Here is a 27,602-nt window from a genome sequence, read left to right as displayed (position 1 = left end):
TTCCAGGACCCCTCCTTTGAGTTCCAGGACCCCTCTCCCCTCCGAGTTCCAGACCCTGCGCCTCCCTCCCTCTCTCCCCTCTGAGTGCAAGCAGGACCTGTCCTCCTGCCCCTCGCCTTCCTAAGTGCCAGCTGTAATTTAAAACTTGTTACCTCATGGTCTGGCGGCAGTAGTGAAGTGGAGCAGGCATGATGCTTCAGACTGCCTTCCCTTCTGTCTCAGCTCTGCCTCTGGTCCTGCCCTCATTTCCTTGTTTCCGGAAGGGCAGGACCAGAAGCAGAGCTGAGACAGAAGGGAACACAGGCTGAAGCGCCGCTCGCCTTCACTGCTGATGCCGGACCCCGAGGTAAGAATTTTTAAATTCTGGCCAGCACGCAGGAAGGCGAGGGGCAGGCGGAGGACAGGTCGTGCTTGCACGCGGAGGGGAGAGAGAGGGAGGGAGGGAGGCGCGGGGGTCTGGAACTCAGAGGAGAGGGGGCATGGAACTCAGAGGGAGGGAGGGGGCGGGTGGTCCTGGAACTCTGAGGAGAGGGAGGGAGGGAGGGGGCATGGAACTCGGAGGGAGGACGGAGGGGGAGGAAAAGGGGCAATTCTCCCGCGATTCTCTACTCACCTCCAACGTTCTGTGGCTTTCTGCTGCTGGCTTCCCTTTCACTGATCCGCCCTCTGACGTCATCGCGAGGGGTGGACCAAGGGGAAGTGTGTTACGAACCCAGGCATCCTGACGTAGAACGTTGGAGGTGCAAATTATTATATAGGGTAATCGGCGCCTGATTATAAAATACGCATTTAGGCGCCATATATAGACTCTCCTCCTTACTGTGTAAATGCAAAGGACATACATGTTGACAGGGTTTGTGCAGAGCATGGATGGGTCCCACATTTTGATGTCTAACTTATAGAGTAGAGTACTGTATGTTATACACTAAAGTGCTGCATTTAGGTGCACACATTTATGCCTGCTATTGAAAACCCTACATTGGGCGTGCCTGAATGTTGGTGCAGAAATGCCGACTTATTCTAGCATTCTACAAGGAAATCTGGCCCAGATGCTGTTACAGAATTAGTGCTTTAGCAGGATGCATCTTGGTGCCTAACTTTTGTGGCCCTATATAGAATTGCCCCCCCCCCCCCCAAGTTAATGGCTGCTGCTGCAAAGCCTCACAGTTTTATCAGATTTTTAACATTAATGTCAAACATGTTGGTAAAGTTTGATGCTACTGTGACTGATGTATTTTGCTGCAACTCTGCCAAGAAGGATTTGGCATGCTCATTTTGTAAATTACGCTTACATCCTTTGCTTCTTCCAGCAGATGAAGAATTCCATTATGAATAATCCGTTCTTTTTTGGAAGTTGGATATAGGACTTCCTATTAAGAAGTTTTGCTGATTTAAGACTGTTGAGCTTCATTGAGCTTGCAAAGTTGCACATTACTGATGCAATGTGTTATATTTAGTGAGGCTCATTATTTCCCATGGCAATGTAATCCACTGAAAACTTGAATGTCTTATAAAATTCTCTACGGAATAGGGCTTCTTACTGCTGACGTTTGAATGCTGGGTTCAGTAGAAAGCCTGGTATTAACCTCTTTTGGAATCCCTGCCTTTGTTAGGTTCTTCCTCTATTACTATACTCATCAAAACATTTGAGTCCTTTGTAGTTATTGGCTAATAATCATGAACTCCGATATGACACTTACTGATTCTGTTAATTCATTGCATATGATATTGTGCCAGGAGCAGTGGTATCTTGTTACAGTTTCAATCCTGGCAATGTCATTTATTTTTGACAATAGTTAGCAAACTGTCCTTGCTGTAGCTTTCTGAGAGTGAAGGAAAATCTCAGGGAGAAAATGAGAAATTCCCGGAAGCGTACTGCAGCCTGCATCTGGGCTTAGTGAGCAGCGCTGATATAAGTACATAAGTAATGCCACACTGGGAAAAGACCAAGGGTTCATCGAGCCCAGCATTCCAGTCCACGACAGCGGCCAATCCAGGCCAAGGGCACCTGGCAAGCTTCCCAAACGTACAAACATTCTATACATGTTATTCCTGGAATTGTGGATTTTTCCCAAGTCCATTTAGTAGTGGTTTATGGACTTGCCCTTTAGGAAACCGTCTAACTTCTTTTTAAACTCTTCCAAGCTAACCGCCTTCACCATGTTCTCTGGCAATGAATTCCAGAGTTTAATTATGCGTTGGGTGAAGAAACATTTTCTCCGATTTGTTTTAAATTTACTACACTGTAGTTTCATTGCATGCCCCCTAGTCCTAGTATTTTTGGAAAGCGTGAACAGACGCTTCACATCCACCTGTTCCACTCCACTCATTATTTTATATACCTCTATCATGTCTCCCCTCAGCCGTCTCTTCTCCAAGCTGAAAAGCCCTAGCCTCCTTAGTCTTTCTTCATAGGGAAGTCATCCCATTCCCGCTATCATTTTAGTCGCCCTTCGCTGCACCTTTTCCAATTCTACTATATCTTTCTTGAGATGTGGCGACCAGAATTGAACACAGTACTCAAGGTGCGGTCGGACCATGGAGCAATACAATGGCATTACAACATCCTCACACCTGTTTTCCATACCTTTCCTAATAATACCCAACATTCTATTCACTTTCCTAGCCGCAGTAGCACACTGAGCAGAAGGTTTCAGTGTATTATCGACGACGACACCCAGATCCCTTTCTTGGTCTGTAACTCCTAACGTGGAACCTTGCATGATATAGCTATAATTCGGGTTCTTTTTTCCCACATGCATCATCTTGCACTTGCTCACATTAAACGTCATCTGCCATTTAGCTGCCCAGTCTCCCAGTCTCGTAAAGTCCTTCTGTAATTTTTCACAATCCTGTCGCGAGTTAACGACGTTGAATAACTTTGTGTCATCAGCAAATTTAATTACCTCGCTAGTTACTCCCATCTCTAAATCATTTATAAATATATTAAAAAGCAGTGGTCCTAGCACAGACCCCTGAGGAACCCCACTAACTACCCTTCTCCATTGTGAATACTGCCCATTTAACCCCACTCTCTGTTTCCTATCCTTCAACCAGTTTTTAATCCACAATAGGACATTTCCTCCTATCCCATGACTCTCCAATTTCCTCTGTAGTCTTTCATGAGGTACCTTGTGAAACGTCTTTTAAAAATCCAGATACACAGTATCAACTGGCTCCCCTTTGTCCACATGTTTGTTTACTCCTTCAAAGAATTGAAGTAAATTGGTCAGGCAAGATTTCCCCGTGCTGACTCGGTCTCAGTAATCCATGTCCTTGGATGTGCTCTGTAATATTGTTTTTGATAATAGCCTCTACCATTTTTCCCGGCACCGACGTCAGACTCACCGGTTTATAATTTCCCGGATCTCCCCTGGAACCTTTTTAAAAAATCGGCGTTATATTGGCCACCCTCCAATCTTCTGGTTCCACGCTCGATTTTAAGGATAAATTGCACATCACTAATAGTAGCTCCGCAAGCTCATTTTTCAGTTCTATCAGTACTCTAGGATGACTACCATCCGGTCCAGGAGATTTGCTACTCTTCAGTTTGCTGAACTGCCCCATTATGTCCTCCAGGTTTACCGTGAAGTCAGTAAGTTTCTCCGACTCGTCCGCTTGAAATACCATTTCCGACACCGGTATCCCACCCGAATCTTCCTCGGTGAATACATTGCTGTAAATGTGCAATGGCTCAGGCTGTTGCCTTTTCATAGTTTGTGTGTTGATATCTGGGCAAGAGTGTAGGTATCAGAAGATGAGACTGGAGTTAGGTTGATGGAATATTAATGATCCAATTGAAATTTTATCACTAGAGATCCCCTTTTAAAGATACTATACTGCTATAAGGCAGTTTGTTAAAATAGTTTGATGGCTATATGTAATTGTTTCCATTTTTTTTGTTTGCTGAAAGTAAATAGGTTTTGGTTCTGCATTAATGCTCTTAGCACCTTTTAGATGTGTTTTCACCAAAATAATGCAATTAAGTGTTGCTACAAATTGAAAAGTTTGCACAATTTAAAGAGTTTATCTCTTGTGCTTTCAGGGCTTGATGTTTAAAAAGACTAACGTGGTTGGTGCCAGGGACAACTGTATGTCACACTTTTATTTTTCAAAATTTGCCTACATTCTGTGCTTCGCCAGTTTAATCACAAGTTCCTCATCTAAAATATATGAGCAGACTGGGAGGTGTGGTTTGGGGTGGGCAGGAGCAAGCAGAAAGTTTATACATATAGTTGCAAAATTCAGCCATTATGGGGGGAATTCTATATATGATGCCTTAAAAACTGGTTAGGCATAGTTTATAGAATACTCTCACGTGCCATTCTTGCGACTACTGTAAAATTTAGATGCGCCAGTTTAGGCAACCTAAAACCAGGCCTACATATCTGTACTTCGGGTGTATTTTATAAGAGTGTGCATAGTTTTTTTGTAACGCCCACAACCCATCCATAGCCATGCCCCTCTTTTGACTGCGCATATTAGAATTTACACGCACTGCGTTATAGTATACGCCTAGAAAGTTGTGCGCATCAATTCTAATTAAGGCCAATTAGTGCTGCTAATTGGTTAAGTACCAATTAGTGTTGATTGGCTTGTTAATTAAGTTGTGTGCACAATTTGGCCATGTGGCCAAATTAGTGCACACAATTTAAGGCGCCATATATGTAGAATTTGGGGGTATTTGTATAACTTTTATAAATAAGTTGGCCAGCAAAAAATTAGGCCTATTTATGAGTAGAAGCAATGACATGGTCACCCCATAAACATATGTTTAGTGGTGCCATTTAAATGCCTGTTGCTGCTGATGTGCGAACAATGTGCAACCAACAACAATTTATCCAGTGACTGTGATGCTGAAAAGTAGGCCCTCAGTTTCTTAAGTTGGAAAAAACAAAAGCATTGTTTTGATGATTTTTTTTTAATATTACTGATTTTTTGGGGTGGGGGAATTCTAATAATTTATGAAATTCAAAGACATATAAGCTCAAAAACTGTGCAGTCTGCAAAGTTCAATACAATGGAAAGCTGACATCATAATTGTTTTGTGATGAACTGCAAGGTATGTGTAGTTGGGGATACCATTATGATTATAGGAAGAAGTATTTGCATCAAATCTTGTAAGGAAAACTACAGGCTTTCGAATAACCTATTTTCTTTTTATTATCACTTGTTTAAATTTTCTGTAATGGTACACTCCAGTGCATGAAATATGACTGATATGTGGTAGTTAGATGTTGCAGAAATACTTAATGAACAACAGTAGAATTATTGAGCCCTGCGGTTTAAGAGGGAATGAGGCAGGAGATGATTAAAAAAATGTAAAAAGAGCTTGGAGCATTAAGGAGAGTAATGGACGGAAAGAAATTATAGTTACAGTACATATTTAAATCTTTAGTGGTCTCAGAACAGCTACATGACAGAAGTTATAAAATGACAAGATATTGTAAAATTAAATGAGAATTGATCTATCTGGTCTAACATCTTGTCTTTGAAATTAAAACTGCAGTGCCCACCATTTCTGGCAATATCCAGGTGTATGGAATATAAAAAGGCCATCTTTTAACTAGGGTAATGACTCTTGTTTTAGAAAACACAGGTGGCTCCTAATAATCATTTTATCAAGTAAAAGAGTGACCAGTGGGCTTTTAATCTGTCTGCGCCTCTATTTTATGTCCCTGTGGACTAAACCACCAATTAGAAGCTAAGTCCTTGGAGTGTGATGAAAAAAAGGGTCTTTAATTGTCACAGTTTTAGGTAAGGTGAGCCCTTGTGCTGCTCCAACAGCAGAAGGATAGGCCAACAGAAATGGCCTCTGTTCCAGGAGAAGCAGTCGAAAACCCCGATTCTTAACCTGTGATGGACCTCCATTCCCTAGCAGTTGAGGCCCTGGGTTCTGGCAGCTGACAGGACTTGGCTGTAGTAGGAACAGGAGTCAGGAGCAGACTTGGCTGTAGCAGGAACAGGAGTCTGGAGCAGACTTGGCTGTAGCAGGAACAGGAGTCTGGAACAGACTTGGCTTACTGGTTCAGGCAGGCGACTAGCAGAAGGCAGGATCAGAAATGCACCAGCTCCGAAAGAAGAAGTAGCTGAGGCCCCACGTCATGATCCAGCTCCTCCTTAAAAGGTGAGGGCATCTGACATCAGCGGGGGCACCCTAACCCGTGAAGAGCTGTGCAGAGGAGGAGCCAGTATCGCTAGTGCTGGGTTACCCATTGGAGCCGCTGCCTGGAACTCCGGGACTGCGACCACTGCAGAGGAGGAAGAGGAGGAGCCAGTTACCATGGTTTCTGCCCGCGCTGCCGTGCAGGACCCGGAGCCAAGTGCCACAGTGGCAGCCTGCACCACTGAACAGGACCCAGGCCCCAGAGTCATGATAGTAATCTAAAACAAGCTGTACATAAAACAAACTAGTGTTGCTCAGTTCTCCTCTGTTATGGGTACAGCAACCAAGTTCATGGCAAATCTGGTTTCTTTGATTTGATGTATTGTCATCTAAGGCCATAGCCTGTGATTATAGGGTAGGTCTGTGGATCTGGCCTTTAGAGACCTCTGTTTAAAGTTGCTTAGGAGAACTTGAATTTAGACTCTTAACTTGGACAACTTTGGTTAAAAATGTGACAGTGTGGAAGAAAGCTTTCCTACCACTACACTGAGCCAAACCCAGGGTTTGAGGCAGGCAAAGGTTCAGATTCAGAATCTTGGAACTCTAGCAGGTAAGAGAAAGAAAGGCTAAAAAAGAAAATCCATGGGAACAGGGGATGAGACTGCACCATGTTGAGAATATATCAACTCAAAGTCCAGTTCCGAGTTTGGAGAACTTTCTCCCATTCACCTCTGGTTTCTGATCAGGTAGGCTGCTGAGATCATAAGTGGCAGCAAGAGGCATTCAAATATATTTTTTCTCTATAATTCATGAAAGTATGTCATTTGACTTGAAATATTAAATGGGTCCCTGTCACGAAACGCCAAGCCACCCATTTGGGGGTTACCCCGTGCCATTTAGAGGGTCTATCCCCAGCACAGTTCAGGTCCGCCTGCACCTGCCGCTTGTGCGCTACACTAGTACCCTCCTCCCACCGACTGGGTCAAAACCGCCTCTGGGCAAGTCTCCTGCTCTCAAATTATCTCCAGTGATTTCTAGGTTACTGAATTCACACTCCCAGTGGTTCCACAGTTCCCAAAAAGCACTCACATACCCAACATACAAACCAACAGAATTCTTTATCAGTCCAGACAGGCAGGGTGAACAAATGTGTTTATTCTCAGAACTTGTGGACAGAAAATGTGCAGTCAGCAAACAATAACAGGTAACTGAAAAATGAATCAATTAGAAAACTAACTAAACATTTGTTTAATTTCTAAAAAGTACTTGGGAAGATCAGAATATATAATTGTTCACTGAGCCTGTACAAAAAGATCCTGCTATCTTTTCCTCCTGGCTAGGACTGAAGCAACAGCCAGCAACTGCTGGGTAATTTAAAACTCCTGGCTAATCAGAGCCCAGAACAACAACATTAAAAAAAAAAGTTGTCTATATCACTACAGGCATTTCCTTTATCTGTGTTAACTAAAGAAGGGAAAGGTCGGTTCTTTGTGACAGCTTAAAACATAACATGCACCACCTGCTGGCTAAACTGGAGAAGTGCACTTCAAGAATCAATAAAGGAAATTCTATAAAACATACTGTTTCTTCACAGGCCCCAATAGGATCAGTACAGAGATCACTACTCTGTTTAACACATCTGCTTGTAACCTAGACAAAGAGGATTATCTTAATGTCAGTAGTATTAAAATTAGAAGGACTAAGTAACCTAGTAACACAGTGGCAAAGGCTGACTTGTGGAGGATCTGGATTTGATTTTTAGGCTGATTTTCTGCTTCCAGCATTCACAAGTGAAGGGAGGGAATCTTGACCATTGCCCGACAGCAATACATAGTGGCCTCACATAGGATTTACATTAACTGAGTTCTAGAAGCTTTGATGTGTGTCCTCTGGTTTAGAATGGTTGACTGAATTGGGAGAGGAGTATAAAATAAGGGATAGACCCAGGCAGTTGTGAATGAAGGTTAATGACATGGGATGCCAGTACAGGTTACTTCCAATTGAAGAAGAAATCCAAAGGGAGCAGGAGTAAGCTGCTAGGTTTAAAAAAAATATGGGGGCCAGTGAAAATGTAAAAACCTCCATAGTTGGCAGCAGTTTAAAAGGTAAAGCTTTTTATAACTGTTTTTTCTTGCCTTGGGCCCAGTTTCTAAAACAGGTGCGAAACAAATTTAGATTAATCTAAAGTCTTCTAGGTAATCTAGGTAATAATGTTATAAGAAGACACTATATTTTATCAATGTATTTGCCCAGATACTGTGGTCTGTACTTATATATTAATTGGAGTATTCAAACAGTGCCTCACTTTTCCACTCCTGACATGAGATCAGCTGGTTTAGTGTGCTGCATAGGTCACCAAAAAAGTGTTGAATTCCTGGGTGGTTATTATGTTCATGTGAATGCTCCTTCCCATGGTTGGTAAAATGAAATGTAGAGTATACCTGTGAGTAGTAAATCATGCAAACCAGGAATCTATGTAAATAGTAGACTTCAGTCATCTCATTAGATAATTTATTTTGGTTGTAAATGTTTCTTGACTGTTTTTAACCATGTTATAACCAACTAGAAATTAATAAAAATAAAATAAGGAATTTGTGATAAGTTAAGCATTATATTGGGCAATTTTGAAAAAAAAAAAGAAACTAATATTTCTAAATGCCCTGAAATTATATATGCAGCCCCTCTACAAATAAACTGCCTTCTCTTTTGGAATCATGAATAGAATGGCCACTATGTAGTGTTCCGTAAATGGTGCCTTTTGATCTTTTTAATGGATTGATGTCCTTTTTTGCCACATCCAGAATTGCGCCATACTAATGTGATATAGAGACACATCTTCAACTTTTCCAGACATCCCAAAGAACAGTTAAAGGGTTAACAGGAATTACTGTATTGTAAACATTAATAGTTATTGCAATATTACTTCAGTATCTATATATAAACTTAGATTGTCACATACAGAAGAAAGTTCTATTGCATTCTTATATCTCATGAAATTCAAAGTCTCCTTCCTCCCACCCTATCTTAAAAAACCTTTCTGGATGCAATAAATCTTATGAATTAAGTTAACATCAATAATTCTTAATTTAGACTTCTAGCAGACAAGTTTTGAAGATTCAGTAGATCATGTTGTTTTTCATTGAAAGAAGTAACACCATCTCATCTCTATCCAAAAATTTGTAATAGCTGTTTCTCATTGCTTGGAATGTTATAAAAGGCTGAATTTTGAGGAACATTTTAGTATCACCTTCTCCACAGAGGACATCAATGGCAAATTGCTCATCTCTCTTAATACAGCACCTAATGCATGATGCAGTAGCAGATAATGGAAAAAGACATATTAAGATATCAGGTTCTGAAATGTTTAAAGAGAATCCTCATTGAATAATTGTTCTGCAGTGCTCCTTGATTTCCATCTGTTACAGCTATGTACAGTGCAAGTGTGTGTGTGTGTGCGTGTGTGTTTTTTTTTTTTTTTTTTTTGGGGGGGGGGGGGTCAGTCCTTCGAGGTGGGCTAATTAATACCTTTGAGCCTATCCCAGATATCGATATACTTTTGTTTTTAAATAGATTGAATAGATTTAAATAATTGGATCAACATTTGAATGCTGAATGTTTTTTTTTAAACACAGGCCATGGTGTTTCAATCTATTTTGTGTATTCAGTGATGACTGCCACTGCTTCTATAGATAGCAGTGATATTCCACCACAGTCTGGATAGCTATGTGTGTTAAGTTAGGACAGCCTACAGGGACTAGAAGGGAAGTGGGAGTGAAAAAGGTGGTATGGTTCAATAATATAGTAGATGATGACAGATAAAAACTAATTGGCCCATTCAGTCTACATTGATAAGGATGCATCCCATTTGCCATCTGTAGAAGCATGGCTGCTCAAAGAATTAAAGCCAAAAAACATAAAAATTTATTTAAAAATGAAAGAGAAAAAAAAGCTATAAAGAAAGTGTGTTTTCCCTGATTCCGAAATGTTTGATCTGCTGCTCAAGTGTTTTTTTCCTTCGATGGCACTATCTGTTAGCAGTTTGAAGGGTGTCATTGATGGCTACTTGATTCTCATTTTACCCTTTTTCAGGTGACAAAGCAAATTCCTTAAAAGTGCACACAGGTACCTCCAAAGCAGGGGTGAGCAACCTGTGGTCCATGGGCCTAATGCGGTCTGCCACTGAATTTTATGCAGCCTCCGAGATCAGGAGAAGTATACATAGAAAAGTCATTAACCGGAGTTTTGGTAATTTTAGATACTGTATTTTGCAAATATTTTCAGAATACCCATTCCAGCAGTTTGTTTCCATCATTTTAGTATTTAACTTATTTATCACAGAAGGTTCTTGGAGCTCTGTGTATTTCCAGTTTCAGCATTATGTAATGTGGCCCACTACGGGTAGTACTGATATTCATGTGGCCATCTTTGTATAAAGGTTGCCCTCCCCTGCTATAAAGTGAAAGTGCTCAGGTGAACTTGCATGAAAACATTTAAGTTTCCAACCATGCATAACTGTTCCATTTTTTACTTCTCTGTATTTTGTTTGCAGTATGGTAAATCTATGAGTTTCTCACTGCATGTTTTTTCTGAATACAGTTACAGATATAGAGCTGAAACGGCTGAAGGATGCTTTTAAGAGGACATGTGGCCTGTCTTGCTATATGAGTCAGCAGTGCTTCATCAGGGAAGTACTTGGTGATGGAGTTCCCCCAAAAGTTGCAGAGGTAATTTGTTTAAGTTGTGTTTCTTATTTGTATCTGGGGATTCTTATTTTGGTGATTTTACATAGAAATTCAGTATTTAATTTACTCTGAGATTTTTGCCCTATCATCATGATAGAAATACTACAGAACTACGTCCATCAAAATATATGAACTTGGGTCCTGAACATATAATATCTTTTTTTGTTTAAATTCATGGTTATAGATTGATATGTTCAGGGTACCTTGGTCTCATGGGGAGAAATGTTTCTCAACTGTCATGACTACAAGGAGCAGAGTCCATCACAGCAAGTTCTTTAGGCCATTCTCTGTAGATTGTATACACTATAACTTCATTTCACCAGTCAGAAAATATTAACTTTTGTCTTATGTGGTCCTGGGGCTCTCTAATATAATACATCTGAAATCCCAGTTGTAGGATCTGGAAGTTGAAACGTTCTAACTTCTAATTCAGTCATATGAATTGCTTAAGCTATAAGGTTTCCCTATGGATCTTAAACTCTAGACTGAAAATGAAAGGAGTTTTGTAGGGATTCAAAAACTAGTTTCAGGTACTCTTCAGCAATTTTGTATAACATTTTTATAAATAAATAAAGCCTGGGTTCAGCTAGGGTATTTTTACTTTCAGTAATGCTTGTGAATGCTTGATTGTAACCTCCCATTGAACATTTGTGAATCTCTATATATAAAAGGCACCACCAACGTTCTAAATGAAGCCTCCAGCCGGAAGTGTGAAGGGGGAGAGAGATCCGGTTTCCCCATGAGTGTCTGCCCTGCCCTCGCTCTCTCTCTAACACAAACAGTGAAGGAAAACACAGCAAAGCACAAAATCAAATCGCTCTCTCTGTAACAGTGAAGGACTCAGAGGGGGGAGGGGAGAGAGGGCAGAAGCCCTCACTATCTCTGTAACATAAACAAAGCAAAGCAGGAAACTTAACACTGAAGGACTCTACTCCGAGGGGGGAGGGGACAGAGAGGACAGACAGCACAGGGGAAGGGAGAGAGGGCAGAGGGCAGGGACACACACACTCCCACATGCACACAGAAGAAAACCTTGCTAGCCCCCGTTTAATTTGCATCAGAAACGGGGCTTTTTTACTAGTAAATAAATAAATAGGACTAGAGAGGCAATCAACCCTTGTCTTTGAGAGCCAAAAACAAGTTTGGTCTCAAGGATCTCACCATATGTATTCATGAAGCTCTGGAGGTGTTCTAGCTGTAAGTCTAACAAGCCAGACACTACAAAACCTAAACTTAAAGCCTGCATCGGCTACACAACACTCTTGGTTCTACTTTGGCCAAGTCAGGTTATCTTCCTGTAGCTTCTGGTAACCTCAGTTTGTAAGCTCTTCTGGAATTGTAATTGATGCACTTGCATACATAGCTATCGTATAATATGAAGTATACAAGCAAAACAAGTTGGTTTTAGAATTAAGTTAATTTACAGAGATGCAAGAAAGTTCCCTTCTCTCTCCTGATTTCCCTTATTGCATAGAAGAAAGAAATAATTTAAATTTCCTTATCTTGTAAACCCTGCCCTATAATAGGGCACCATGTAGCTACAGCTCAGCAGTATTTTTCTGGGTTGGGACTTGCTAGCTCTTGCACCAGCTGAGCTAGGAGGGCAGAGATTAGCTTTGGGGTCCACTTTCAGGGCCATAGCTGAAGGGACACCTGGAAGAGTCTGGCTTCTTTTCGCTTTCCCTCTGAGCTGGCAGGGTCAGAGCAGTACTGTTCTCCCCCTCCTGCCTCTTAATTGAAAAAAAATGTGAAAAATTAAAAATACCTGTGGTCTGCTGTAATAGCTCACAAAGCGGAAGCAATGTGGGGGTAGTATTTACTGCCATCCAGGAGTGGAATCATCATTGGCTGTCGGTTTTCATGCTGTGGGCAGGGTTCTCTGTAGTGCCCGGAGTGGTATTGAGGCAATCAGTTGGCAGGCATGATGAATACAGGAACAGTAGGTCTGCAGCTGTGCTATCATAGAGACAGCATCTGAGCAGTCAGAAAGGTGTTCCCACTGCAGAGGGCCACTGATCAATGTGATTCATTCCAAGGTGAGACCGCGGGGCACTCTGACCAGGGAGGAAGGCTGGCAAGCAGCCACCTGTAATCAGCAGAGCCCTCAGTTCCTCCAGCATATTTTCCTTAGTCTAGCAGAAACTGTTGGAGTGGTAGCTGTTTTGTCTGCTGCAACTTTCTAAACATCTAAGAGGTACCTCATGAAGGTATAGTCGAGGAGGCTTTTGCAGTAACCTGTTTCCCTGGGGGAAACCTCGGGGACTGTGATTATCAATCTTTCTGTGGCGAAGAATTCATTTACATGATCACAGAAAACACAGGACATCCTGGGTGATGTGGACCAAGGGGGTCTTGATCCATAGGTTGGGAAGCTATGTTCAAGGGTCTCAGCAAGAGATTTGGGACTACTGGGAGCAGGAGACCCCTTTTGAGCTTGTATTGCAAGTGTCAGTAGTAGCTGCCTGGGAGCTGTTTTTTTTGGAGGACCTTAGTCACCCTAAAAGACCTAGGATGGATCTATAAGGTGTTTATGAAAGTGGGAGTGCACCAAGTAAGGTGTCTAAGGGGACGTAATCCTCTTCAGGAGGGGGCATTTCCGGTGGGTGAAAGAGAGAACTCCCAACATTGTGAGGCTATTCTGGAGGAAGAACCCTCGATAATAATTGCTCAATCTTCAGAAGCTTGGATCATCTTGAAAGCTCCTGTGCAGCAGTCAGTGTCTACAGGAGATTCTATCCTGGAGGAGATTAACAAGCCTCCTAAAGCCTTTCAGATGCATCAAGCTATTCAAGGCGTAAACTCAATGGAGTGGGAGGCTCCAGAGGGTGGGCTCAAAGTTGGTAGGGCAGTGGGTAAGCTTTATCCTTTGTTTCCAGAAGAGAAAAAAAAAAGCTTAAGCAACCCAAGGTGAATGTCTTGGTAATGGCGGTTACAAAGGGAAAGGGGATAGGACAATATACCACCTCTCTGTGGTTACACTCAAAGCGGTTTACATATTATATACAGGTACTTATTTTGTACCTGGGGCAGTAGAGGGTTAAGTGGCTTGCCTAGAGTCACAAAGAAATACAAACCCAGTTCACCAGGATCAAAGCTCGCTGCACTAACCATTAGGCTACTCTTCCACTCCACAAAGAAAACAACCATTCTCATTGAAGGTGGCAGGGCATTGAAAGATGTGCAGGATCAGAAGCTAGAGTTGATGTTAAATCAGGCTTTTCAGGTAGCAGCCTTGGGTTTTTAGGCAGTGGTCTGTAGTGCCTGTCTTTCCAGAGTTTGCTTGGCAGAGGTGTACAGTAGCTTTAGGACGGAGTCATGGTTCACCTTTATCTAGATGACAGGATCACAGGGTCAAGTTGGAAGAAGAGAGCAGACAGGTCATCACCTGGATGGTGCAGTTGTTGCAGTCGATGGGTGGTTAATTTTTTTGAATAGCAATCTTGCACCCTTTCAGTCTAGAATATCTGGAGGCCTGGTTGTAGTTGGATACTCTAAGGGCAAAAGTTTTCCTTCCAGATCAGCAGATACACAAGCTCCAACATGACACCCACGTTTTTCAGTGGCAGAAGGCTCCTTGGGCATGGGACTGTATGCAAGTCTTAGGTCCATGGCAGTTACCATAGAATTGGTACTGTGGGCTCAAGCCCATATGCATCCGCTTCAGTGATCTCTCCTGGGTTGTTGGTCAGCTTAGTCACAGAGCTGTGAGGTTCATCTCTCGTGGACTCTGGTCATCAGAGCCAGTCTGAAGTGGTGACTGTCTTTACAGAATTTGACAGAGGATGTGGATTTGGAATTGCACAGTTAGGTGATCCTCTTGACAGATGCCAGCCCGAATGGTTGCAGAGCCAATTGCAAGGACTGGATGGCTGATCAAAATGGAGAAGATAGGCAGTTCGGTCAATAAATGATCTGGAGATGAAGGACAGCCAAAAGGCTCTTGAGATCTTCAAGCCCCTGTTATCAGGCAAGAGTGGTCAGGGTTTATTTACACAGTGCTATAGTGGTGGCTTACATCAGCTAACATAGTAGGTGTTCTGAAATTTCAGGCAGATTTCTTGAGCAGACATTTTGAGGAATCTGGGAACTTTCAGATGAAGCCCTCACACTAATAAGAGAGAAGTGGAGCTTGCCTGTCATAGATCTAATGGCAACCAATTAGAGTACAAAAGTGGTGAAGTCTTTCAGTTAGGGGAGAGAACTAGGTTTGGTCCTAATTCAACCTTGGTCCTGTTGGGGCATTCTGTACATATTTTCTCCTTTGATGTTACTAGGTCAGGTGCCTCAGAGGATAGCTTTATATCCTAGCCTGATCATTTTGGTGGCACCAGCTTGGCCTAGAAGGCCATGACATGCGGACCTAGTTTGTCTCAAAGCAGGGCATCCTCTCAGGTTTCCACAAAATAGAGGCAGTCTACTTCAAGGGCTGGTGTTGATGGAAGATGATTTCATTTTTGTCATAATGGCTTGGCCCTTGAGAGCACATGTTTGAAGTAGAGTCTGCAGAGTCTTTGAAGCTTGGTGCTCACAGAAAGGGATCTTGCTTCTTTGAGCTTTTGTGCTGTAAATTCTTTCCTTTTTGCAAGGAGATCACAAAAAGGGATTGCCAGTAAGCTCATTGTAAATACAGGTGGTGGTCTTAGCATATTACGTTAGAGTTGATAGATCAACCTTAGCCTTCTCTGCAGACATGCTTCATTTTATAAGAAGTGACAGTAACCTTTGGCCTCCAGTTTGAGTCAATTGCCTGGAACAGAACCTGAATTTAGTCCTTTGGGTCCTAGATTGGGCATCTTTTTGAGCCTCTGATAAAGACAATCCTCAAATATCTGACATTGAAGATGATGTTTCTAGTAACTATTGTTTCAACAAGATGAATTTAGATAAGTATTGCCATACTGGGACAGACCGAAGGTCCATCAAGCCCAGCATCCTGTTTCCAACAGAGACCAATCCAGGTCACAAGTACTTGGTAAGATCCCAAAACAGTACAATACATTTTATGCTGCTTATTCTAGAAATGAGCAGTGGACTTTCCCCAAGTCCATTTTAATAATAGTCTATGGACTTTTCCTCAAAATGTACCACCTGTTCCTCTGATCCCATTCCCACCCACCTTCTTAATGCCATCTCTCCTGCTCTTATTCCTTTTATCTGTCACATTCTCAACCTCTCACTTTCCACTGTGACGGTCCCTGCTGCCTTTAAACATGCTGTGGTCACACCTCTCCTTAAGAAGCCTTCACTCGACCCTACTTGTCCCTCTAATTACCGACCCATCTCCCTCCTTCCTTTTCTCTCCAAATTACTTGAGCGTGCTGTTCACCGCCGCTGCCTTGATTTTCTCTCCTCACATGCTATTCTTGACCCACTACAATCTGGTTTTCGCCCTCTCCACTCAACCGAAACTGCGCTTACTAAAGTCTCCAATGACCTATTACTGGCTAAATCCAGAGGCCAATATTCTATCCTCATTCTTCTTGATCTTTCCGCTGCTTTTGACACTGTTGATCACAGCATACTTCTCGATACCCTGTCCTCACTTGGATTCCAGGGCTCTGTCCTTTCCTGGTTCTCTTCCTACCTCTCCCTCCGCACCTTTAGTGTTCACTCTGGTGGATCCTCTTCTACTTCTATCCCTCTGCCTGTCGGCGTACCTCAGGGTTCTGTTCTTGGTCCCCTCCTCTTTTCTATCTACACTTCTTCCCTTGGTTCATTAATCTCATCCCATGGTTTTTCCTACCATCTCTATGCTGATGACTCCCAAATCTACCATTCTACCCCTGATATCTCACCTTGCATCCAAACCAAAGTTTCAGCGTGCTTGTCTGACATTGCTGTCTGGATGTCTCAACGCCACCTGAAATTAAATATGACCAAAACCGAGCTTCTCATTTTCCCCCCCAAACCTACCTCCCCGCTCCCTCCGTTTTCTATTTCTGTTGATGGCTCTCTCATTCTCCCTGTCTCCTCAGCTCGAAACCTTGGGGTCATCTTTGACTCTTCTCTCTCCTTCTCTGCTCATATCCAGCAGATTGCCAAGACCTGTTGTTTCTTTCTTTACAACATCCGTAAAATCCGCCCCTTTCTTTCCGAGCACTCTACCAAAACCCTCATCCACACCCTTGTCACCTCTCGTTTAGACTACTGCAATCTGCTTCTTGCTGGCCTCCCACTTAGTCACCTCTCCCCTCTCCAGTCGGTTCAAAACTCTGCTGCCCGTCTCGTCTTCCGTCAGGGTCGCTTTACTCATACTACCCCTCTCCTCAAGACCCTTCACTGGCTCCCTATCCGTTTTCGCATCCTGTTCAAACTTCTTCTACTAACCTATAAATGTACTCACTCTGCTGCTCCCCAGTATCTCTCCACACTCGTCCTTCCCTACACCCCTTCCCGTGCACTCCGCTCCATGGATAAATCCTTCTTATCTGTTCCCTTCTCCACTACTGCCAACTCCAGACTTCGCGCCTTCTGTCTCGCTGCACCCTACACCTGGAATAAACTTCCTGAGCCCCTACGTCTTGCCCCATCCTTGGCCACCTTTAAATCTAGACTGAAATCCCACCTCTTTAACATTGCTTTTGACTCGTAACCACTCGCCTCCACCTACCCTCCTCTCTTCCTTCCCGTTCACATTAATTGATTTGATTTGCTTACTTTATTTATTTTTTGTCTATTAGATTGTAAGCTCTTTGAGCAGGGACTGTGTTTCTTCTATGTTTGTGCAGCGCTGCGTACGCCTTGTAGCGCTATAGAAATGCTAAATAGTAGTAGTAGTAGTAGTAGTAGGAAGCCATCCAAACCTTTTTTAAACCCCACTAAGTTAAGCAGTTTTACTACATTCTCTGGCAACGAATTCACATTGAGTGAAGAAATATTTTCTCCGATTCATTTTAAATTTACTACTTTGTAGCTTCATTGCGTGCCCCCTAGTCCTAGTATTTTTGGAAAGAGTAAACAAGCGATTCATGTCTACCCATTCCACTCCAATCATCATTTTATAGACCTCTATCATATCTCCCCTCAGCCGTCTTTTCTCCAAGCTTAAGAGCCCTGGCCGCTTTAGCCTTTTCTCATAGGGAAGTCGTCCCATCCCCTTTAGCATTTTCGTCGCACTTCTCTGTACCTTTTCTAATTCCACTGTATCTTTTTTGAGATGCGGTGACCAGAATTGAACACCAGAAGTTACAATTTTGTAACTTGTGGTGTTATCCGCCTTTACATTTTATGGAAGCCAGGTTATCTATTTGTACAGTGCCTTTTTGCCAAATCAACTGGGGTTGCTCTTGTTTGGAAGGGAGGAATGTGGCGACAAGTTTTGACTGTTCAGCTACTGGATGTTTTTTCAGTGCCAGTTTGTTACTCTGAAGTCATTAATGAATTTAGAAGATTAGATAGGCTGTTCATCCTGTTAGAACTGAGAAGTATTGGTGGCCTTCAAGGCCGCAGTTGCTCAATGGATTAAGGAAACTATTTCATCTGCATATATTTTGCAGGGTTGAATACCCCTTAGGAATTTAAGGGTATATTGAATTAAAAAAGTGGCACCCTCTTGGGTAGAATTGCACGTGATTTCTCCGATTAGACGTGGGCCACTAAGTACTCTCAGTTGAATGTGGTAAAAGGCAGCATTTGCTCCTGAGGTGCTTAGAGCAGGGATTACAGAGCCCTGCTCACTTTCAAGGGACCTTCAATACATCCTGTTGGTTTTGGACTGACCTGGTAGGGAAGAGAAGGAAAGTGAAGTTTGGACTTATCTTTCCTTTTCTTGAGTCCTACCAGAACTATCCAGGCTCCCTTCTCCTATTGTTAATCTCAAGAAATATTTGTAATATAATTTGTTGTTTTTGTTGTGGACTTGTTCATGGGACCCTGAATTCCTCCTTTCAGGAAATTGTTAATTTATATTACTTTGTTACAGAATACTTCTGGCCTCTGGCTCCACTGTGTTCTGTACAAGGCAGAGCTCACAAGGAGTTTGTTTTACTATGATATATATCCCATAGTTTCAGTCTGAATTTTATTGATTTCAGTACTCTATTATGTTCGATAGGAAAGCAGCCTTCAAAACTTTACAGTCAAACTGTCATATACCTGCAGATGTTGTATAGAAAATATGATGTTTTGTCATTGTGTAGACTATAGTCTTGATAAAGGAGTTAATAAAATCCCTGGTAATAATAAAGAATTCAGGAACATTTAAGCTTGAAGACAGGACCTTGTTTCCTGACTTGTCGCTTCTAATCAGATTTTCTATTCCCTGCTTGTAGTGGATGTAGTTCACCCTCTTTATGTGTTTTGTAAGTCATGTAGAATTTCTGATGTAGGCAGTGCATTCTGGGTAAATACTGCATGCGGTATGAAATGTTTAGCTATATTATGTAAAACATGGCTCAAATTCTGGTAGAACTTGGATGCTTTTTAAGAAAGAACTGGATCATAGAAATCTTGCCAGTTTATCTAAATGTGGAATATTTTTAGGTTTCATAGTGATGGTGAGAAATTAAAGAAAAATATGAATAGAAGCATTTAGCAAAGGAAGTGGTGCATTTAAAACCCTGAAACATTTTTATGTATTTATTAGGATTTATTTACTGCTATTTTGAAGGAATTCACTCAAGGCGATGCACAGCAAGATTAAGTCAAACCTAAGCAATGGTTAATTACAGCAGTAAAAATATTCAAATACAAAATATGGCATAGTATACTACTTATAATGTCGGCATAATATGTAATAAAACATTTTAATAGACATTGTAGGGTACTTTTGATTTAATTAAAACATTATTCTTTTTAAAGTTCATTATTTTCCAGTTAGCACATGTGAGAGAGTATGATGAAAACATTAGTCAGAATATGTTGAATTTGCAGTCAGTTAAAACTAGTTTAACTAAAAGTGCTGTGTAACCTTGATGTGAGAAGGGATTGGCCGTTATTTTGTATCTATGAAATCTGATATGATGCACCAGCCACCAATATCAAAGCGAGTTACAAAGTGTGGGTTTGATTATATAATGTTTATTTGATAATACTGTATTCTCTCTAATAATAGCTTGAGCTGTTATTAGAAACACTGGGTTTTCTGAAGTCTAGGGTGGGCTGTTATTGGAGGCACTTCAGTTTTTTTTAGGAAGCCTGAAATTGGCGACACAAGGCAAAGATAGCCAACAGACTGCTGAAGTGTTCAACAATTTTTAATTATTGAAATAAATGAGTGAAACAATACCTTGTTGTTATTTATTATATTCTTATGTGCTTATGTACTAACCATGCTTTTTCATTATTTAAGCTAAATAACTGGAGAAAGAGGGGATTGAAGCTGAGATCAGACAGATTCATTTGTATTTGCTTTATGAGAACAGACTGTTACTGTGGATGTGGAGCAGTCTCTGAAGCTTGTAAAATTGTTGGGCAGTCTTGGACAAAGTAATTGAGGAGCTGTATTAATGTTAAATTTGTATCACTTTGAGCAGGAACAACAGAAGTAAATTGCTAAGGAATGGAATGTTTGTGTTGTTATTCTGACGAGATTACCTCCTGAAAGAGGAGGGGGAGTTTTATGTTTCAGGGAAGCTTTAGAGGCCGACTTCACAGTAGTATTACTGATAGCAGGGTCATGGTGGATGTGTTTACTTACAGCTGGCTGAGCAGGCTTTGAAGAACAGTGCTTTTTTTCCCCTTTGTTTACCTGCACTGTCATACAGATGCTCAAAGCTCCGGTGCTGTTCTGAACAGCGCTGGACAATACCGCTACAACACTACGGCAGAATTACTTCCTAATGCTTGACGCTAATAATATACAAATGATATGTGCGCTATTAGGATCAAGCATTAAGAACTTAAGGGAAAGGTTTGTGCACACGCACAAGACCAAACCTTCTTGGTTTCCTTTTAACACTGTTTCCCGGTGGCGGATGAGGATATGTAGAAAGCTGGGCGCTGCCAACCCCATGGACTGCAGAAGGGGAGGGGGCCTAATCCATCCACTGGAGCAGTTTTTCTGTGTGGACTCTTGTTTGTTTTTTCTTTTACATGAGTAGTTTAAAAGCAACCATGGGATAGGACAGCTTCAAACGCCTCATCGAGGAAACACTTGGAGAAAGTACCTTTACAGCATCGTGGATGGAAGATTAATTGCTCTGTATAAAATGTCACCTTATTTTCATTTTGCTTTGCTTTTATTAACCTTAAACAAAAGCACAGTAGGGAAAGGGGTAAACTGCAGGGAGTGACATTGACAATTCTTTAACTCTGTTACTGGCCCGACTAGATAGGTAATTTTACTCACTTCTTGTCATATCGGCAAAAAGTGAACTAAGCATAAACCATGGCCGCCAGCAACACCAATATCCCTATTCCTCCCTACGGTTTAGCAGAACCCTAACGCCAGCTTTGAGTTGGCATAAGGTTTGCCACAGTAGGACCACTCTTGTTTGGTGCGCTGCCCATTGGGGAGGAACATGGATGACCTTTTTTAGCATGTGTTTGCAGGCTCGTTGCGCTCAGTGTTGGCCAGCTCGTTTCATGCGCTTGTTGGCTGTGAGCATTCAGCGCAAGCAAATGTTCTTCAATCTGACTCAAGACAGACCGTGTTTACGCGACAAGGCCTGCACCTACAACTGTGATCGTCACACAGAAAAAATATAGGTCAAGAAACAGACTAGATCTATATCATATCCTATATAATAATTTGCACCTCCAGCATTCTATGTCTGGATGCCTGGGTTCGTAACATCCATAACCACTCGTTGCCCCGCCCTCGCGTCAAAACGTAATGACTCAGAGGGCGGAACAGTGAGAGGGAAGGGAAGCCAGCGCCAGCCAGCCAGAGAACGTTCAGGTACAAATCGAGGGGAGGAGAGAATCACAAGTGGAGGGAGGGAGAAAGGGGAGGGCAGGGCAGAGGAGACTGGATGGGATGGGAGGACAGTAGAGGAGGTAATCGCGGAACACGGTTGGCAGGGCAGGGAAGAGGAGAATCGCTGGACATGGAGGGGAGGAAAGAATTGCTGGACATGGAGACATATGCGCCGACTCCATGGGTGCTCGAGCACCCCCAATATTTGACCCACCCGAAGTCCTGGAACGGAAGTTCCCAGCCAGCCCGACCTGCGTTGCCCGCCCTCTTCTCCCAGTCCTTTGCCTGCTCTTCTCCTTCCTGCGTGCTGCCCAGAATTTAAAAGTTCTTACCTCGGGGTCCAGTGGCAGCAGTGAAAGGTGAGCAGGCTCGGCGCTTCAGCCTGCCTTCCCTTCTCTCTCAGCTCTGCCTCTGGTCCCACCCTTGCGGAAACAGGAAATGAGGGCGGGACCAGAGGTAGAGCTGAGAGAGAAGGGAAGGCAGGCTGAAGCGCCTGTTCGCCTTTCACTGCTGCTGCCGGACCCCGAGGTAAGAACTTTTAAATTCTGGGCGGCACGCAGGAAGGTGAGGGGCAGGCGGAGGACTGGGAGAAGAGGGCGGGCAGCGCAGGTTGGGCTGCCACTCGGGGGAGAGAGAGGGAGGGAGGCGGGGGGGCCTGGAACTCAGAGGAGAGAGGGGGGCCTGGAACTTGGAGGGGAGGAGAGGGAGGGAGGGGGCTTGGAACTCGGATGGAAGGAGAGGGGGGCCTGGAACTTGGAGGATAGGGAGGGAGGGGGGCATGGAACTCGGAGCGGCGTTAATGAGCACTGTGTCAAACTCGGAATGGCTGCGAGGCAGGAACTCGCGCCACAACTAGCTGTTGACGTCCAGACTCCTGTGCCATTCAAACTCCATCGTAACCAGCATGGTGGCGGGAAGTGGGCGAGCGCGGAACTCGCACCACAACTCACCTCCTAATGGTTTCTGTAGATAATATCTGAAGCTGTAAATAGCTGACATGATGGAAAGCTCATCATGAGAGCAAACAGCTAGAGGGCAGCATGACCTATGGGTCACGGGAAAAATGTGAGAACAAAGAAGTAAAGTTGTGCAGGTGAGTGGGTGGAACGGATGGGTGAGAACATAGCGTGAGAAGCTCGGAAGGAATGTAGCTGACCATTGCAGCACTAAACAATGATTGTAAGCTGAGTGAAAATGTTGCTGACGTACATGATGATATGCCAACCATTGTGTAGAGATGTATATAAGTGATCCTGTAAAGGCAGAAAGCTAAGCAAATGTGGATTATATGATTTACCATTGCAGCTTGTGAGTATTGTGATTTTGCTTCCTGTATAATGTTCTTATACAGCCTCTGTCCAAGGGAGGACAGTTGAATTAGGAAAATAAAAATTTGTTTTCCTTTTGACATTTTCTCTTAGTACATTTTGTGTATTTTACAATTGAAAGAAGGGTTTTTAAACAGTTGGCGACCGCGGCAGGACCGCTTGTCCTTTGTTGCTGTTTATAACCAGGGTATTCTTTTCTTATAAACTTCAGAAGTGGCCAATCTGAGGCGAGTAAGTACGAATGAGTGAATACCGAAACTGAGATCGTGAGTATATATGTGATTTGAAGCAAAACTTTTGCATACGTACTGGCGCTTGTATTGTACTTAGTCCTTGCTGTATTGTTGTTTATTGTTTACTTTGCTCCACTCTTTTGGTTGGGCTTTACCATCATGAAGCGTTTCTATTCTAAAACCCCTAAACCCCCAACTACACCCGTACAAGCCCCTTCACCTACCGAACCAACACCTTACGTTCTGTACATAGATAGTCGCAAAAACTGTTCCCCACTTGTCCATGTTAGAGAGACGTTTCCATTTGATTCAAAACTTATTGCCGATACTTGTGCCAAATGGACCAAGTATGCGGTTAAAGACCCTTTTCTTGCTTGGCCTGTTACCGGCTCTTTTAAGAAATCAGATCTACTTTCTTTATTGAATTTTCTACAACAACACAAAAAAGGAAAATCAGGCCAGAAACATTTCCATGTACTTAACCTTTTCATGGTTGCAGCTGATTTATACTATGCCGATAAAGCTAAAATAGATACCCAGACTCGAGAAGATGCACGGATGCGTGCATGTGATAACGACCAGCGACCCCCACCCTACCAAGCTAATAACAGTGACTCACTTACTTGCCCTAATCTTACTACCGATTTGCCCCCACCAAAACCGGCTCTAGGTTATTCTTCGTTGCTAGAGACAGTGGCGTCGTCCACCTTGGATACCATCCCGACAGCTCCATCTGCGTCACCGTCCCCTACTGCCCCTACTGAGCCCCTGATTAAGCCAACCGCCCCGAGTTTATATCCCCCCATATCTTTGCTTCTGCCTCCTTCAGGCACGGAAGAATCTGAAAATACTTATTCGGTACAAGGTGTATTAAACCTACAGCCTTGTGCTGTGCAAATTGAATCCCCACTGCAGTATACTACCCCTAAAAAGAAAATCTCAACGAGGCCTACGGCCACATCGCCAGTACTTGTGCCCTCAACTACCACAGTGCCAACAACAGACGTAGACACCTGCGGGATAGACACCTGTTCTGTTTCCCCACTTTTGTTACAGTTAGATTCAGCTTATGCAGGGACCCCTCGTAAGGCATTCGGCACTCCATGGTGGAATACCGTCTGTGCCAAGACTCTTGCACATAATTTGACACTTCCTTGTCCGGCGTCTGGTCCTAAGGACGACAATGACCTAACGCTCCTTGATTCCTTTATTCGAGCTAATTTTAAAGACCCTGAGTATTTAATCGAGGGTGTGGCACTGGCTCGGAAATACGGGCATCCCAGCCATACTGAATCCCTGCCCTCGGAAGCGCAGGCTACCCTTCTAGCACCTGTCATTACCAAGCTAGATAACAACTATGCCCCACTTGATACCTATCGTCCTTACACCCCGACTGATATCTCTAGCATTGTCACGAAATTACCAAGCATACAAAAGGGCGCCCGTATCTGGATGGAAGCCCTCGATAATGCAACAGTAGGAACTAGACTTGCGGTAGGAGACTTTAAAGCTTTATGTGCAGCCAGTTTCATCAGTTTGCCTCAGCTAGCTGTCCAAGCTCAGACTCCCCATCTTACAGAAGCCCGTGTCGATGGTGATCCGTTTGAGGGTCAGACACGGATTGTTCTTGCCAATGCCCTTAGCGTCATTTATCCAACCCCAGTAGATTTCCCGGCTATAACTACTACTAAATGGGACCCCAAGGAGGACTTTATCAAACATTTAACTCATTGTATGTCCATTTACAAGGCACAAACAGGGCGTGATGCCGACGCTCAAAATGATTCCTCTGTCTTTTTGCATTTGTTTTATCATACATTGCCTAGTAACATGCGCAGTAATCTGGATGGTGTTGTAGCACTCACCACTAAGCCATGGACAGAGATTCAAGCAACTCTCTTGCACTTTAGTAACATTCATTGTAAAGTCGTTGAGGGACCCATGAAAGAACATCAAAAATTAGCAACGAAATTATTAACTCTGCAAATTAAGGAATTAGAATCCAAACCTTCAAAACCAATATCCGAGTCACAGACTACGCCTGAGTCACAGCCCGATACCCCAGTTGTTTTTCCACAGACCCCGCCAACTCCAGTGTTTTGGGTTTCACCCGCTCCATCTGTCCCATGGGGTTGAGGCTTGGGACGTGGGCGCGGACGCCCAATGCGAGGTTCAAATTTTAGCCGCCCATCTCCTGACCGGCGAGCCCATGTACAGTGTTGGTCTTGTGGTAATTTTGGCCATTTTGCCTTTGAGTGTAGGGCACCTGTGGCTCCTCCTACCGTCCCCTATACACTGCCCAGCGCACCGGCTTACCTCACCTGGCAACCCCCTGCTAATGTTCCACCTGCTCCCCCACAGGGTCCGCAGAATAATTTTCAGGGACAATATTGACTAAATACTTGCTCACAGCATAAAACGGAAAAAGGGCCCAGTTCTGACCAACCCACTTTTTTGTTGGACACTAGTGAACCATATATCACTCTTCATGTAGGTCCCAAACTGACTCCTACGCGATTCCTTATAGACACGGGTGCTACTACTTCTGTGTTATCCACTTTGCCTACGGGTGTACAAATGTCAAAAGCCACCAGCAGTACTATAGGCTTTTTGACGGAGTTAAGCAATATAAGAATCTCACTGTGCCGACCACTGTCACACTGTCATTTTCAAATCAAGACCCCCGGACTGCCTCAACAAAATTCATATGTGCCCCCCACTGCCCGGTCAACTTGTGTGGAAGGGATTTACTTACCCAGTTAGGCATCTGTCTCAGTTTCACCCCTATCTCTCTCATATCTCTTGTCCGCGAACTGCCTGACCCCTTGGATACGTTGCCACCCACACTGTGGAGCTCTACAACCCTTATGGGTTATCTGAAAATGTGAAGCCACACCAAATTGTCCTGCATGATCCAGGTGTAGGACTGTTGGTGGCTCCCTACCTAAACATTTCCTTAAAAACATAATCACCATTACATGATAACCTTACTAGCGCCCGTTTCATTTGTGTGAGAAATGGGCCTTTTTCACTAGTATATAATAAACCTGGCCTGGTGGGGAGATCATAGGCAAATTTCACCGGCTATATATCCAGCTTGTCATAAACAAGCACATCTAGCAATACTCCCAACAAACATGTAGAGAACACAACTTGAAGAAGTATGTTGCTGAACAGACCACTATTATGAAGACTGACTTCAGGGACAAACCCTAAAAGACAAATGACCTGATGCTCAGAAGCAAATGTTGGCACTAGAGGTCATTAGCGCCAGACTAGCACCCGAATTTGCTAACACCGAATTCTCAGAGCCTGCAAGCGTGTGAAATAACATTCGAACATTTTAGAAATATGCGTATTGGAGGAGAAAAACACTACCAGACCAGGGTGATCCAGTTACTGAAACTGGGAAGAGATCTGCCAATTTCTGTACCACTGCAAGGAAACAACTTACAGATGACATCATTAACCCTTGGTGGAGGGGTTCAAAAGGAGATCTGTCCCATGGCATACGGCTACACTCGTGTGGCTGAAGAGGTGTGCCCTAAATCAGCCTCATAGACCACTGTTTTCTGCTAAACAGGCTTGCAGTGCTTGGTCTTAGTGGGATGGTTTGTAGGTGGTTTTCTTCATTTCTTTCTGGACGCTCCTTCTGAGTTGAAATTCTGCTTTTTGCATCTTATTCTCAAACTCTGCTTTGTGGAGTTCCCCAGGATTCAGTTCTGTCACTGATCATGTTCAACCATTTCTTAAGTCCCCTAGTTGAGCTCATTCAGGGCTTTGTTGTATCCACCTATAGTTATGCAGATGACATACTACTCCTTTTTTATATGATCTAGATCAACTAGATATGTCTCCATTATGGATTTGTCTAGATTCTGTGGCACAATGGCTTTGAAGTCACTGCTTAGTGTTGAACCCAGAAAAAATGGTAGCTTGCTGGATACTAGCAGGCTTATTTTTGAAAGAGAAGGACGCCCATCTTTCGACACAAATCAGAAGATGGGCACAGGGTCATCCAAATCGGTATAATCGAAAGCCGATTTTGGACGTCCCCAACTGCTTTCTGTCATAGGGACAGCAAAAGTTAATTGGGGCATGTCGGAGGCGTAGCGAAGGCGGGACTTGGGCATGGACGTCCTCAACCTATAATGGATGCTTCACTCTTCGAATGAACATCAGCTGGTCTTTCCTGGCCCTGCTGCTGCTCAGTTAGAGTTCACTTTGTTTTTTTGTTTTTTTTAAAATCTGAGCTGAAGGCATGACTTTTCCAGCAGGCTTTTGGGAATACTAATGGGTGATCTGTTTTGAGCAGAGGTCTTTGGAGTTTTTAGG

At 43.1% G+C, this 27,602-nt stretch overlaps 1 protein-coding gene across 2 annotated transcripts in view; it reads left to right on the top strand.

The window, feature by feature from the left end:
• USP32 (ubiquitin specific peptidase 32) overlaps positions 1-27,602 on the top strand; it is a 389,293-nt gene that overhangs the window by 50,682 nt on the left and 311,009 nt on the right. For both annotated transcript variants that reach the window (XM_030222074.1, XM_030222073.1), the window contains exon 2: positions 10,703-10,830. In XM_030222074.1, the coding sequence (XP_030077934.1) occupies positions 10,703-10,830 (128 nt within the window). The remainder of the gene's footprint in view (positions 1-10,702; positions 10,831-27,602) is intronic.

This window comes from Microcaecilia unicolor, chromosome 13 (assembly GCF_901765095.1).
Source record: "Microcaecilia unicolor chromosome 13, aMicUni1.1, whole genome shotgun sequence".
In the NCBI taxonomy this organism is placed as follows: Eukaryota; Metazoa; Chordata; class Amphibia; order Gymnophiona; family Siphonopidae; genus Microcaecilia; species Microcaecilia unicolor.
The sequence above is the reverse complement of the archived record's forward strand: the minus strand, read 5'-3'. Positions and strand labels throughout refer to the sequence as shown.